Genomic DNA, 15,283 nt, shown 5'->3' on the forward strand with positions numbered 1-15,283 from the left:
ATTATATGAGCACACTTTTTCGTCAATGCCGTCTTGGAAGATAACACTTAGGTTAATCTGTTTATATTTTATAATTAATTATTCCACCAAAATCTCAACACATATTTATAAGTCAATAATAAATTATAAAATAATTTGAATATTGAGTTTTGATTGGAAAATTAGATATAATGTAGGAAAAATTACAGTGAGATCCCATATTTTGAATTTTATAATTTATAAGCCAATAAGAAATTATAAAAATTCAAAATGTTGTATTTTTTGATAAAATTAACGTTCTTACATTTTATAAAATCAAAAGAGCAAATAAAATTCAAGATAAAACATACTTTGGTATTTTGTAGTAAAACTTATAGTTTATAATAAATTTTTAACATCTTTATCATAAGAAAAGTATTTTTCTCAGTATCACTTTAAACTTATGATACTAAGTTCTTACCAAAAATACTATAACATGTTGGATTGACTAAACATTATCTTAGGACATTGAGTGCTACTGAAAAATACTTTAGGATGTGATTGCACTATTATACATTAACAAATATACAATATAAAAAAAATATATGTATTATATTTATTATATTATATCTAAATAAAACTAAGTCTCCAAAAAAATTTTATGAAAAAAATCCCAACAGCATGATTTGATTGCCCCTCATTCCTACAAACAGACTACTTCTAGTTCAGAACTAGTTGATTAATATAACAGATTTCACAGGAGGACAAAAGGGGAATTTCGCAGCTGAAGTTTTTTTTTTATTTTATTACACTAGATAAAGTCAATACAAGTTAGCTGAGTTGGCTGAAGAGATCTCAATTAAGCTTTTTTAATTTTATGCAAGAAGAAGTCTATTTCTCTTTCATCGATCGCTTAGTGGTCAACTCTCCTTGTCAGGCAAAATTTGTAACACTAGAGGACTCCTCATTCAGGTATGACTCTGAATTTAGAAGTAATACAACTCACTGGAAATAACATTCTAAATTTGATCTCTCACAGCCTCTAGAAAAAACCAAACTTACAGCTAATATAATTTCTCTCTTTAAAAATGGAAAAAAAAAAATTGAAGCAAAGTTGGCAACATTAAATGCAGACATGCGTGTATTCGAATGTGAAGAATGACATTGGGCCTGCTGCTTTTGAATTCAATGAAGGGAAATTATAATGCTGGTAAAAAAAAAGGAAATAATAATGTGGGGACAAAGTTTTCCAAACAGTACAGGAATCTATGAGCTAGCTTAGTTTGGTAGTCTAACAAAAATTTCTGCGCCATGTTAAAAGCACTATAGAATCCAGTTCACATGCTTCTTCATAGTGCATGAAAATAATTCCACATTTTAAAATTTTTCAATATGCTTCTCAACTTTTCGTCAACTTTCAAATACAAGTGCAAGGAAAAAGAAGTTAAAGAAAATTCGGCCGTATTCCAGAACCACATAAGATGGGTTAGGGTTTTAGCAAAATTTAGAATCATCATTTTGCATTTTGCCCACCACCACAAAAATCTATTCAAGCTTTCAACGTCACTGTACCAATTCAAAGCTTTGAAAATCTGTCAATGCCAAGGACCGTGATGTTTGAGTGCCTGTAGGAGTGGATATATATATATATATAAATTTAAAAATCAAAAAGAAAAAAGGAAGAGCCCCCCTACGGTCCTACTCTCTTCAGAAGGATAAGTGCAAAATTTATTTGAGAAATGCAGCTTGTATAATCTAATTCATTTGTCAGGTCCTATCCATTGTTCCCTAACAACAATGCAAAGCTTGTCAATCCTCAACCTCTCCTACAATAATTTGGAGGGGCCAATACAAGATAGTGGGATTTTCAGTTCTTCCAATCTAGTAGATTTGAGTCACAACAAAAACTTATGTGGGAGGATCCAAGGTCTGCAACCATGCAATGTGAAGGTTATAAAACCAGTTAGAGGAAGTAACAAAAGGAAAGTTGTGATAATTGTTACTACTTCTATAGCAACTGCACTGATTGTTTTGTTTGTACTACTTTTGATTTATGTCATTCTAAGTAAGAGAAACTCTAGATCTTTAGAACAAAAAGCTAGAGTCAATAGGGAAAATCCATTCTCAATATGGCACTTCGATGGCAAAATCATGTATGATAACATAATTGAAGCAACTGAGAACTTTCATGAGAAATACTGCATAGGTGCAGGGGCATTTGGAAAAGTCTACAAGTTGACATTGCCAGGGGAGGATAAAGTATTTGCTATAAAAAAGTTTGTATGTGAGGAAAATAGCTTAGACATTAAGAATATAAAGCTTTTGAGAATGAGATCAAAGCCATGATCAAAACTCGCCACCGAAACATTGTGAAGTTGTATGGATTCTGCTCACAAAGATTGCACACATTTCTAATTTATGAGCACATCAAAAGAGGGAGCTTATTTGATATGCTTAGAAACGATAAAGAAGCATTAGAGTTGGGTTGGTCACAGAGGGCTCATATTATCAAGGGGTTAGCAGAGGCCTTATCATATATACATCATGATTGTAATCCAGCCATTGTTCACAGAGACATATCAAGCAAGAATGTTTTATTATCTTCAAACTTCGAAGTCCATCGCTCAGACTTTGGCACAGCAAGGTTCTTGAAAATCTATTCATCAATTTGGACCACTTTTGCTGGCACATACGGTTATGCTGCTCCAGGTGAGTAAATATGATTAAAACAAATATAAATATGCTTCTTAAATAATTTATTCTGCAAATCATTATTTACTCCCTGTTGCGTACTTTGTGCAGAGCTTGCGTACACAATGGCAGTGACTGAGAAAGTTGATGTGTATAGCTTTGGTGTTTTGGCCATTGAGTTGCTAATGGGAGAGCATCCTGGTGATTTTATATCATGTATTCAGATGTGTGGGAAGGCCATATCATCTTGGAAGATATTTTGGACCCTCGTTTATCATCAATGAAGCACCAAAACTCTAACAAATTGGCTTTGATTTGGCAAATAGCTCTTTCCTGCATACAAACCAACCCTCAATCTCGACCGACCATGAGAACCATTGCCAACATGATTGAAACAGAGACTTTTCATTAGACCTGATTCTTGTATGCTTACTTGGCTTGTGTATATATGTTTTATGCATGTTTGTCTTTACACATTTTCTTTTACGAACTTTTACACAATTTTTTATAGTGCACTAATTCATTTTATTTTGATGGACAGGGACCAAGCGCTCAAGATAGCATGAATTTTTGAATTTCGAGCCAGTCGTCTTTGTTGTTATAGTGTGGAAGATATTATAAATTGTGAAATTTTTGTTTGGTGCTTTGTTGTGTAATGCACATTTTTGCTACTTATGCTTTCGTTTATCTTTATTGTAAGATATATTTGTTATCTGCACAATTTTTTTTAACTACATCCCTAGTCCATTCGATTTTTTATTTCCAGGGACCATTTATTATTTTCATATAAATAAATATTTCGTTTTGAATTTATCATCAAATTGAATGTTCTGATTGAAGATATTAAAAATTATGAATTTAGTTTGGTCGCATTGTTGTGTAATGTGTATGTGGAAATATTGGTACTTTTTTTGTTAACCCTGTTATCTTTAATGAATTAATGAATGTATATATCAACAAATCACACTTGTTTGGAATATTGCTAATGTATTCCACCTTAAAAGAAACAAAGAAATTGACAAGGAAAAATATCCCATATAAAGTCAATTGAACTAATAAAATCCCAAACCAGGTTGGCAAATTCAATAATTTTCTGATTAGAAAAAGTAGCACCAATACCCTAGTCTTATTTTTCATGTGTATCTGGTATTCTAATCTTATTTATAATATATCCAATGTCTTTATGTTATTTTCTTTGCATTTTTAACATCATAATCTTATTTATAATGTGTTGAACACCCTAAATCATAAAATAATATCAAAGTATTGGATGTAACTAAAAAACTAATATCGAGGTTGTGGATGTATTATAAATAAAATTATGATATTAGATGTATCTACAAAACAGGGTGTTGCATGCTACTTTATCCTTTCTAATTAAGTCATAGACCCAATTTAGGATTTCAAAATGTGGGTGGAATGACTTTACTTTACCCTGCTTTTCTCTTTCTATATCACGTTTTCTCTCTTACAACAAACTTAGCTCCATTTGTGCCCACGAGATTACATCTTCTACTGCTTGATTTCTCTTCACTTCAATTTCAGAACACTTTCTGATGCAGGACAAGGAGGTGAAAGAGAGAGGAGGGAAAGAGAAGAGAGGGGGAGTTGAGAGGGAAGGGGAGACAAGAGGAGAGAAGGTCATGAAATATCAATTCTTATTCAATCATTAAAGTTGATTACAACTAAAAATCCTAGCCCTTTTTATAATACTTTTAGAAATATAATATGTTAATAAAATCCTATATCATATCTCACCCATTATCAAAGACAAAAAAGATAATTGCAAAATATTAAAAGACAATTAATGTAATAAATCCTAATTTTAATGGATAAATATCCTTATTAAGATCCCTAACATATACCATAATTAATATAATTAAATCCTAATTGTTTCTTATCTCATACTCCATCATGTCTTCCCCACTTAAAGAACTTAGCTTGTGACAAGTTAAAATTGATACACAAATCCTGAGAGAAAAGTGCGTAACATGCCTATGTCGGGAAATTCCTTTAAACATATAAGATACCAAAAGAGAAAATCTTTGGCAAAAATGACCATTCAAATCTTAGAAAGTATCGGAAAGTATCTCAAAACCCTTTCCAACGGACAAGATATTGTTAGAATGACTAGTACAGCAATGAAGTGGACGGTATAGTAAACTGAAGAGATGAATGAACTTGAACCTTACTAATTTCAAGTAGGGACAAAGTTACCTTCACTGATGTTGAATGATTAACATGATCACCAAGTTGAACCTCTTCACTACTGAGGTCACCATGATTATTAGTATCATTAATATTAACTATAGGAGTCTTCATTAGAGCCTATATACAGAAGCATAGGTGTTCCTGTTGCCATCTTAATGCCATGTCTAAGTTCATAACAATTAGGGGTACTGCCGCAATTGTTGTTACAACGTCATCTTCTGAATTTGAAGAATGATCTTCAACCCCTATAGACTTTTTTTTGGTTGAGAAAAATGACCACAAAATACCATATGAAAATAAAAAAGACAAAACAGGCATCCAAATAAGCAAAATGACCAAATGGGTATAAGGTACCAATCTGGAATTTTCACTTTTGACGTAAAGACTAAAATGCCCTGATTGTTTTTGAAAACTAAGGAGTGTATTCATGTGATGGAGAAAGGGAGAAACTGACTTCCTCCACTCAGTGAAACTAAATCCAAGTTCCTCCAGTCACCAAAAAGGATTTTCTGAAATCACATTGCCGTCATCATAGGAGTAGATTAGTGTCACTGAAGTTGGTTACCATCGTTGAAGTACATTGCCCTGTCAGAAGCAAATCATACTCCCTAAGATTGTTGTCGTCAAGGAGGTCGCTAAAGTAACTCTGAAATCACATTGTATTGTTTTACTTTGTTGTGGTCTTTCTTTTGGGTTTTCTCAATTTGTGCTTGTCATCTTTACCTAGGAGCCATGTTAATCTTTTCTATATCGTTCCAATTTTATGGAATGTCCTTGCAGGGACGTCTTTCTTTTGGGTCTTCTTGTCTTTGCAGTGTCCTGAACATTTGTATTCCCCCTTGTCCTTTTTATTAATGCGTTGTTTACAAATATACATATAGAATATGTTAATCAGAGTCACTTGTATTTGTTTGTTGTTGTTGTTTTCTTTTTTGGTGAAATCCCTGTGTTCGTAATTTCTACCCTGACCAATAAAATTTCTAATTTCCACTCAGATCTCTCACTTATTGGAGTATAACTCTCCCACGAACCGATGGCCATTTGCTCTCTTCTTTCTGTTCATATCAGAGTCAAGAAATTCCAAATCTTCTCAGCATTCACGTACGCCTTCAACACCGTTAGCTAACTCCGTTGGTCCTTTGTCTTGTTTTTAATAAATTCTTCAAGGAGCAACGGCTCTAATGGAGGAAAAAACAGGGAGTTGATTGATAAAAATAAAATCATGAGGTCCTAATTAAAAACTCCATGAAAGCATGAGGACCCAGGGATTGGTTTTCCCTTTTATTTAGGAAATTAATGACGGAATTTGCAAATTCCGTCCTAAGAAAGATCATATTGTTGATTAGTTGCTGCTTTTTTTTTTGTTCTTGTTTTTTTTTTTGGTCGGCAAAATAGTCGCTGTTTTTTTTTTTTAATTGGCAAAATAGTTGCTGTTCTTTTAGTAAAGTTTGCTTTTAATCTTTTAATTTTATAAAAATTTTTAGTTGGACTCTTGAATTTTATGAGTTTCCTTTCAATTTTCCATTACTGTTATAGTCTCAGATAATCATTTTTTATATTAGTCATTGTTTTTTCAAAAAATTAAACTCAATATGTTAATAAGTAAAATTTTAATATAGATATTTTTTCTAATACAATTAATACTGTTAAAATTACTGGGCTAAAAAATGTTTAAATAAAATGCAATATACAGGCTATTAATGTTCATATTTTAAAGCATCAAAATTGTAGAATATTCTTTATCCAAAGAATCAAACCAATAAATTAACACATATGGTTTTTAATATAAAAGCTAAATCATCAATTTGGGGGTACTCCTCTAATTCTAAATATAAGACCTATTTGGTAATACAATTTACACTATAAAATAGGTCTTATATTTAAGACAAGAGGAATATTAAGAAAATTAATTAAATTAGTTATTTGTCATGAATATGTATTGATTTCTCTAAGCTATCATCTTTAATAATATGCATTAAATAACTATAATCATCTCTTGTTAAAAGTCATTACAATCAATAAGGATACTTTTTTTAAATAATAGAAGATAAAATAAATTAAGAAATTATATTTAAAATCAAATTTAACCTTTCCACTCTAAATGGAAAGTATATTCTTATTCTAACGTTAATGACGCGTGAAAAGACACAACATCAGCATCTACGTTAAAGCACCCAGTCACTCCGTGCCTGGTACTTCCAGTTCCAGTTCCAGTTCCAATCCTCATTTATATCATTATATGAGTACACTTTTTCGTCGATGTCGTCTTGGGAGATAACACTTAGGTTAATTTGTTTATATATATATATATATATATATTTATAATTAATTATTCCACCAAAATCTCAACACATATTTATAAGTCAATAATAAATTATAAAAAAATTCGAATATTGAGTTTTGATTGGCAAATTAGATATAATGTAGGAAAAATTACAGTGAGATCCCATATTTTGAATTTTTATAATTTATAAGTCAATAAGAAATTATAAAAATTCAAAATGTTGTATTTTTGATAAAATTAACGTTTTTACATTTTATAAAATCAAAAGAGCAAATAAAATTCAAGACAAAAACATACTTTTGCATTTTTAGTAGAACTTATAGTTTATAATAAATTCTTAACATCTTTATCATAAGAAAAGTATTTTTCCCAATATCACTTTAAACTTATGATACTAAGTTCTTACCAAAAAATCCTATAACATGTTGGATTGACTAAACATTATCTTAGGGCATTGAGTGCTACTAAAAAATATTTTAGGATGCTGGTTGCACTAAAAATTAAACATTTCAACTATTTTACAAAAATTATAATATATGCTATATGCATTTTGAAATTATATTACATTTAAACTAAAACTAAGTCTCCAAAAAATTTTATGGAAAAAAAAATCCCAACAACATGATTTGATTGCCCCTCACTCCTACAAACATACTACTTCAAGTTCTTAATATAAAAGCTAGTTGACTAATATGAGAGATTTTGCAGGAGGACAAAAGGGGCATTTCGCAGCTGAATTTTTTTTTTTGTTACACCAGATAAAGTCAATACAAGTTAGCTGAACTGGCTGAAGAGATCTTAATTAAGCTTTTTAATTTTATGCAAGAGGAAGTCTATTTCTCTTTCTTCGATCGCTTAGGGGTCAACTCTCCTTATCAGGCAAAATTTGTAACGCTAGAAGACTCCTCGCTCAGGTATGACTCTGAATTTAGAAGTAAATACAAGTCACTGGAAATGACATTCTAAATTTGATCTCTCACAGCCTCTAGAAAACACCAAACTTACAGCTCGTATAATTTCTCTCTTTAAAAATGGAAAAAAAAAAAATGAAGCAAAGTTGGCAACATTAAATGCATACATGCGTATATTCCAATGTGGAGAATGACATTGGGCCAGCTGCTTTTGAATTCAATGAAGGGAAATGATAATGCTGGTAAAAAAAAATGAAAAAAAGAAAGGAAATAATAATGTGGGGACCAAGTTTTCCAAACAGTACAGGAATCTATGAGCTAGCTTAGTTTGGTAGTCTAACAAAAATTTCTGCACCATGTTAAAAGCACTAAAGAATCCAGTTCACATGCTTCTTCATAGTGCATGAAAATAATTCCACATTTTAAAATTTCTCAATACGCTTCTCAACTTTTCGTCAACTTTCAAATACAAGTGCAAAGAAAAAGAAGTTAAAGAAAATTCGGCCGCATTCTAGAACCACATAAGATGGGTTAGGCGTTTAGCAAAATTTGGAATCATCATTTTGCCCACCACCTCCACAATCTATTCAAGCTTTCAACGCCACTGTACCAATTCAAAGCTTTGAAAATTCGGTCAATGCCAAGGACCGTGACGTTTGGTGCCGGTGGGAGTGGGTATATATATATATATAAAATTTAAAAACCAAAAAAGAAAAAAGGAAGAGCCCTCCCACGGTCCTACTCTATTCAGAAGGATAAGCACAAAATTTATGTGAGAAATGCAGCTTGTATAGTCTAATTTATTGTCAGGCACTCGGAAGGAAAAGATAGGCGTTTCAAAGAATTTATAAATTACAAAAACTTTATATACTGGCTATATGCGGGAGGGAAGGACCCTCTTACATGTATAACAAAAAAAAAAAGAAGAAGAATGAATTGTATTGAGCATCAATAAAGCTAAAGCCGTCTTTTCAGCAATGAAAAGTTGAAAAGTATTGGCCAATTTGATAGTCCATAAGTCGTCGTAGAAGTATCGCACACGCAGTTCCAAACACTCACGTTACGTCAAACAAACACTCACGTTACGCCATGTTAAAAGCACTAAAGAATCAGTTCACATGCTTCTTCGTAGTGCATGAAAATAATTCCACATTTTAAAATTTCTCAATATGCTTCTCAACTTTTCGTCAACTTTGAGATACAAGTGCAAAGAAAAAGAAGTTAAAGAAAATTCGGCCGCATTCTAGAACCACATAAGATGGGTTAGGCGTTTAGCAAAATTTGGAATCATCATTTTGCCCACCACCTCCACATTCTATTCAAGCTTTCAACGCCACTGTACCAATTCAAAGCTTTGAAAATTCGGTCAATGCCAAGGACCGTGACGTTTGGTGCCGTTGGGAGTGGGTATATATATATATATGTATAAAATTTAAAAACCAAAAAAGAAAAAAGGATGAGCCCTCCCACAGTCCTACTCTATTCAGAAGGATAAGCACAAAATTTATGTGAGAAATGCAGCTTGTATAGTCTAATTTATTGTCAGGCGCTCGGAAGGAAAAGATAGGCGTTTCAAAGAATTTATAAATTACAAAAACTTTATATACTGGCTATATGCGGGAGGGAAGGACCTTCTTATATGTATAACCAAAAAAAAAGAAGAATGAATTGTATTGAGCATCAATAAAGCTAAAGCCGTCTTTTCAGCAATGAAAAGTTGAAAAGTATTGGCCAATTTGATAGTCCATAAGTCGTCGTAGAAGTATCCCAGACGCAGTTCCAAACACTCACGTTACGTCAAACAAACACTCACGTTACGCCATGTTAAAAGCACTAAAGAATCCAGTTCACATGCTTCTTCGTAGTGCATGAAAATAATTCCACATTTTAAAATTTCTCAATACGCTTCTCAACTTTTCGTCAACTTTCAGATACAAGTGCAAAGAAAAAGAAGTTAAAGAAAATTCGGCCGCATTCTAGAACCACATAAGATGGGTTAGGCGTTTAGCAAAATTTGGAATCATCATTTTGCCCACCACCTCCACAATCTATTCAAGCTTTCAACGCCACTGTACCAATTCAAAGCTTTGAAAATTCGGTCAATGCCAAGGACCGTGACGTTTGGTGCCGGTGGGAGTGGGTATATATATATATATGTATAAAATTTAAAAACCAAAAAGAAAAAAGGAAGAGCCCTCCCACGGTCCTACTCTATTCAGAAGGATAAGCACAAAATTTATGTGAGAAATGCAGCTTGTATAGTCTAATTTATTGTCAGGCGCTCGGAAGGAAAAGATAGGCGTTTCAAAGAATTTATAAATTACAAAAACTTTATATACTGGCTATATGCGGGAGGGAAGGACCCTCTTATATGTATAACCAAAAAAAAGAAAAGAAGAATGAATTGTATTGAGCATCAATAAAGCTAAAGCCGTCTTTTCAGCAATGAAAAGTTGAAAAGTATTGGCCAATTTGATAGTCCATAAGTCGTCGTAGAAGTATCGCACACGCAGTTCCAAACACTCACGTTACGTCAAACAAACACTCACGTTACGCCATGTTAAAAGCACTAAAGAATCCAGTTCACATGCTTCTTCATAGTGCATGAAAATAATTCCACATTTTAAAATTTCTCAATACGCTTCTCAACTTTTCGTCAACTTTCAGATACAAGTGCAAAGAAAAAGAAGTTAAAGAAAATTCGGCCGCATTCTAGAACCACATAAGATGGGTTAGGCGTTTAGCAAAATTTGGAATCATCATTTTGCCCACCACCTCCACAATCTATTCAAGCTTTCAACGCCACTGTACCAATTCAAAGCTTTGAAAATTCGGTCAATGCCAAGGACCGTGACGTTTGGTGCCGTTGGGAGTGGGTATATATATATACATATATGTATAAAATTTAAAAACCAAAAAAGAAAAAAGGAAGAGGCCTCCCACGGTCCTACTCTATTCAGAAGGATAAGCACAAAATTTATGTGAGAAATGCAGCTTGTATAGTCTAATTTATTGTCAGGCGCTCGGAAGGAAAAGATAGGCGTTTCAAAGAATTTATAAATTACAAAAACTTTATATACTGGCTATATACGGGAGGGAAGGACCCTCTTATATGTATAACCAAAAAAAAGAAGAAGAATGAATTGTATTGAGCATCAATAAAGCTAAAGCCGTCTTTTCAGCAATGAAAAGTTGAAAAGTATTGGCCAATTTGATAGTCCATAAGTCGTCGTAGAAGTATCGCACACGCAGTTCCAAACACTCACGTTACGTCAAACAAACACTCACGTTACGCCATGTTAAAAGCACTAAAGAATCCAGTTCACATGCTTCTTCGTAGTGCATGAAAATAATTCCACATTTTAAAATTTCTCAATACGCTTCTCAACTTTTCGTCAACTTTCAGATACAGGTGCAAAGAAAAAGAAGTTAAAGAAAATTCGGCCGCATTCTAGAACCACATAAGATGGGTTAGGCGTTTAGCAAAATTTGGAATCATCATTTTGCCCACCACCTCCACATCTATTCAAGCTTTCAACGCCACTGTACCAATTCAAAGCTTTGAAAATTCGGTCAATGCCAAGGACCGTGACGTTTGGTGCCGTTGGGAGTGGGTATATATATATAGATACATATATGTATAAAATTTAAAAACCAAAAAAGAAAAAAGGAAGAGCCCTCCCACGGTCCTACTCTATTCAGAAGGATAAGCACAAAATTTATGTGAGAAATGCAGCTTGTATAGTCTAATTTATTGTCAGGCGCTCGGAAGGAAAAGATAGGCGTTTCAAAGAATTTATAAATTACAAAAACTTTATATACTGGCTATATACGGGAGGGAAGGACCCTCTTATATGTATAACCAAAAAAAAAAGAAGAATGAATTGTATTGAGCATCAATAAAGCTAAAGCCGTCTTTTCAGCAATGAAAAGTTGAAAAGTATTGGCCAATTTGATAGTCCATAAGTCGTCGTAGAAGTATCGCACACGCAGTTCCAAACACTCACGTTACGTCAAACAAACACTCACGTTACGCCATGTTAAAAGCACTAAAGAATCCAGTTCACATGCTTCTTCGTAGTGCATGAAAATAATTCCACATTTTAAAATTTCTCAATACGCTTCTCAACTTTTCGTCAAGTTTCAAATACAAGTGCAAAGAAAAAGAAGTTAAAGAAAATTCGGCCGCATTCTAGAACCACATAAGATGGGTTAGGCGTTTAGCAAAATTTGGAATCATCATTTTGCCCACCACCTCCACAATCTATTCAAGCTTTCAACGCCACTGTACCAATTCAAAGCTTTGAAAATTCGGTCAATGCCAAGGACCGTGACGTTTGGTGCCGTTGGGAGTGGGTATATATATATAGATATATATATATGTATAAAATTTAAAAACCAAAAAAGAAAAAAGGAAGAGCCCTCCCACGGTCCTACTCTATTCAGAAGGATAAGCACAAAATTTATGTGAGAAATGCAGCTTGTATAGTCTAATTTATTGTCAGGCGCTCGGAAGGAAAAGATAGGCGTTTCAAAGAATTTATAAATTACAAAAACTTTATATACTGGCTATATGCGGGAGGGAAGGACCCTCTTATATGTATAACCAGAAAAAAAAGAAGAAGAATGAATTGTATTGAGCATCAATAAAGCTAAAGCCGTCTTTTCAGCAATGAAAAGTTGAAAAGTATTGGCCAATTTGATAGTCCATAAGTCGTCGTAGAAGTATCGCACACGCAGTTCCAAACACTCACGTTATGTCAAACAAACACTCACGTTACGCCATGTTAAAAGCACTAAAGAATCCAGTTCACATGCTTCTTCGTAGTGCATGAAAATAATTCCACATTTTAAAATTTCTCAATACGCTTCTCAACTTTTCATCAACTTTCAGATACAAGTGCAAAGAAAAAGAAGTTAAAGAAAATTCAGCCGCATTCAAGAACCACATAAGATGGGTTAGGCGTTTAACAAAATTTGGAATCATCATTTTGCCCACCACCTCCACAATCTATTCAAGCTTTCAACGCCACTGTACCAATTCAAAGCTTTGAAAATTCGGTCAATGCCAAGGACCGTGACGTTTGGTGCCGTTGGGAGTGGGTATATATATATAGATGTATATATGTATAAAATTTAAAAACCAAAAAAGAAAAAAGGATGAGCCCTCCCACGGTCCTACTCTATTCAGAAGGATAAGCACAAAATTTATGTGAGAAATGCAGCTTGTATAGTCTAATTTATTGTCAGGCGCTCGGAAGGAAAAGATAGGCGTTTCAAAGAATTTATAAATTACAAAAACTTTATATACTGGCTATATGCGGGAGGGAAGTACCCTCTTATATGTATAACCAGAAAAAAAAAAAAAAAAGAAGAATGAATTGTATTGAGCATCAATAAAGCTAAAGCCGTCTTTTCTGCAATGAAAAGTTGAAAACTATTGGCCAATTTGATAGTCCATAAGTCGTCGTAGAAGTATCGCACACGCAGTTCCAAACACTCACGTTACAGTCAAACAAACACTCACGTTACGCCATGTTAAAAGCACTAAAGAATCCAGTTCACATGCTTCTTCATAGTGCATGAAAATAATTCCACATTTTAAAATTTCTCAGCACGCTTCTCAACTTTTCGTCAAGTTTCAAAGACAAGTGCAAAGAAAAAGAAGTTAAAGAAAATTTGGCCGTGTTCTAGAACCACATAAGATGGGTTAGGCGTTTAGCAAAATTTGGAATCATCATTTTGCCCACCACCTCCACAATCTATTCAAGCTTTCAACGCCACTGTACCAATTCAAAGCTTTGAAAATTCGGTCAATGCCAAGGATCGTGACGTTTGGTGCCGGTGGGAGTGAGTATATATATATATATATGTATAAAATTTAAAAACCAAAAAAGAAAAAAGGAAGAGCCCTCCCACGGTCCTACTCTATTCAGAAGGATAAGCACAAAATTTATGTGAGAAATGCAGCTTGTATAGTCTAATTTATTGTCAGGCGCTCGGAAGGAAAAGATAGGCGTTTCAAAGAATTTATAAATTACAAAAAACTTTATATACTGGCTATATGCGGGAGGGAAGGACCCTCTTATATGTATAACCAGAAAAAAAAGAAGAAGAATGAATTGTATTGAGCATCAATAAAGCTAAAGCCGTCTTTTCAGCAATGAAAAGTTGAAAAGTATTGGCCAATTTGATAGTCCATAAGTCGTCGTAGAGTGAATTACTCAAAATAATTACTCAGAAATCAAAACTTATACTCACTTATGATGTTAAATATCATGGGAAAAAATCTATTATATTATTTTTCTAAGATTACGTTTTTCTAAATATAAATCAATCAAAGAAAATGTTAGCAAAACAAAGTAATCATAAATTAAAAAATTATTATAAAAATGAAAAATTTAAATATTTTTAACAAAACTAGGTGAAAGCACCATTACTTTTTCCCCAATAAAAAAATCTTAAGGTTAAAAAATAAAATATATCATCAAACTTTTGTGACTTCATAATAAACATCACATTGACATGTATGAAGACCGAGTCGTGCACGCAAGATGCTTCTTTATCCTTCAAAGGTCAATTTTATCCTTTGCCTGATATTTTTTATTTATTTCTTTTTGTTTTTATAAAAAATTGCAGTAAAATTCCCATGGCTCGTGGAAAAGGACAAGCTATTGGCCACAATTATATAAAGCTCAAAACATAAGGGAAAAACAAGTTGAGGACTTAAATAAACAAAAAAAAGAATCAACAGGTTCTAACTACTTGTAAATACAGAAGTTTAACGTGTAAACATACTAATTTGACTTGTAAAATTGAAAATAATTAATTTTTTTTAATTTGGAATCTATTTATAATTTTCTCCTAACTAAAACCTTTACAACTGTGAAGAAGCTGCTTGTGAAGATCACGAACGATAAAATAGAAATATGAATCGATATACGTATTAATAATATTTTTGGTCATAACTCCCGCATCCATATACCTTCGACAAATAATTTGAACCCAACCTCACACTTAAGAGGGATTTAAGGAAGGTATTTGGTATCATTATATTGTAATACGAGGCCATGACTAATATTAATATAAGACTCACAGCAAATTACATCATTCACAAACTATAAATATTACATTTTATTTTTTGGGTAAAGGAGCAATCAATACCCTAATCTTATTTATGATGCATTGACTACCCTAATATTATTTTCTTGATGTATCTCACAACCCC

General features: G+C 32.9%; 1 protein-coding gene and 1 non-coding gene across 2 annotated transcripts; one reads left to right on the forward strand and one right to left on the reverse strand.

The window, feature by feature from the left end:
* The first annotated feature begins 2,300 nt into the window (after nt 1-2,300).
* LOC114730247 (MDIS1-interacting receptor like kinase 2-like) lies at nt 2,301-2,933 on the forward strand. The gene is made up of 2 exons (XM_028917290.1): nt 2,301-2,667; nt 2,761-2,933. Exons 1-2 carry the CDS (start codon nt 2,301-2,303, stop codon nt 2,931-2,933), a joined length of 540 nt encoding a protein of 179 aa, XP_028773123.1.
* A 2,608-nt stretch (nt 2,934-5,541) lies between these two features.
* On the reverse strand, nt 5,542-5,644 carry LOC114730249 (U6 spliceosomal RNA). Its single transcript, XR_003738824.1, has one exon. It is a non-coding gene; the product is annotated as a U6 spliceosomal RNA (small nuclear RNA).
* Between the last annotated feature and the right edge of the window lie 9,639 nt (nt 5,645-15,283).

The sequence above is a fragment of the Neltuma alba genome, unplaced genomic scaffold, assembly GCF_004799145.2.
Source record: "Neltuma alba isolate B1F8T4 unplaced genomic scaffold, ASM479914v2 tig00012722_pilon, whole genome shotgun sequence".
Lineage (NCBI taxonomy): Eukaryota > Viridiplantae > Streptophyta > Magnoliopsida > Fabales > Fabaceae > Neltuma > Neltuma alba.

Bases quoted from the DNA above. Each gene is read 5' to 3' on its own strand.
- LOC114730247 (XM_028917290.1), top strand. From the start codon at position 2,301: ATGATCAAAACTCGCCACCGAAACATTGTGAAGTTGTATGGATTCTGC. The intron at 2,668-2,760 runs GTGAGTAAATAT...TACTTTGTGCAG, and splicing joins ATACGGTTATGCTGCTCCAG to AGCTTGCGTACACAATGGCA.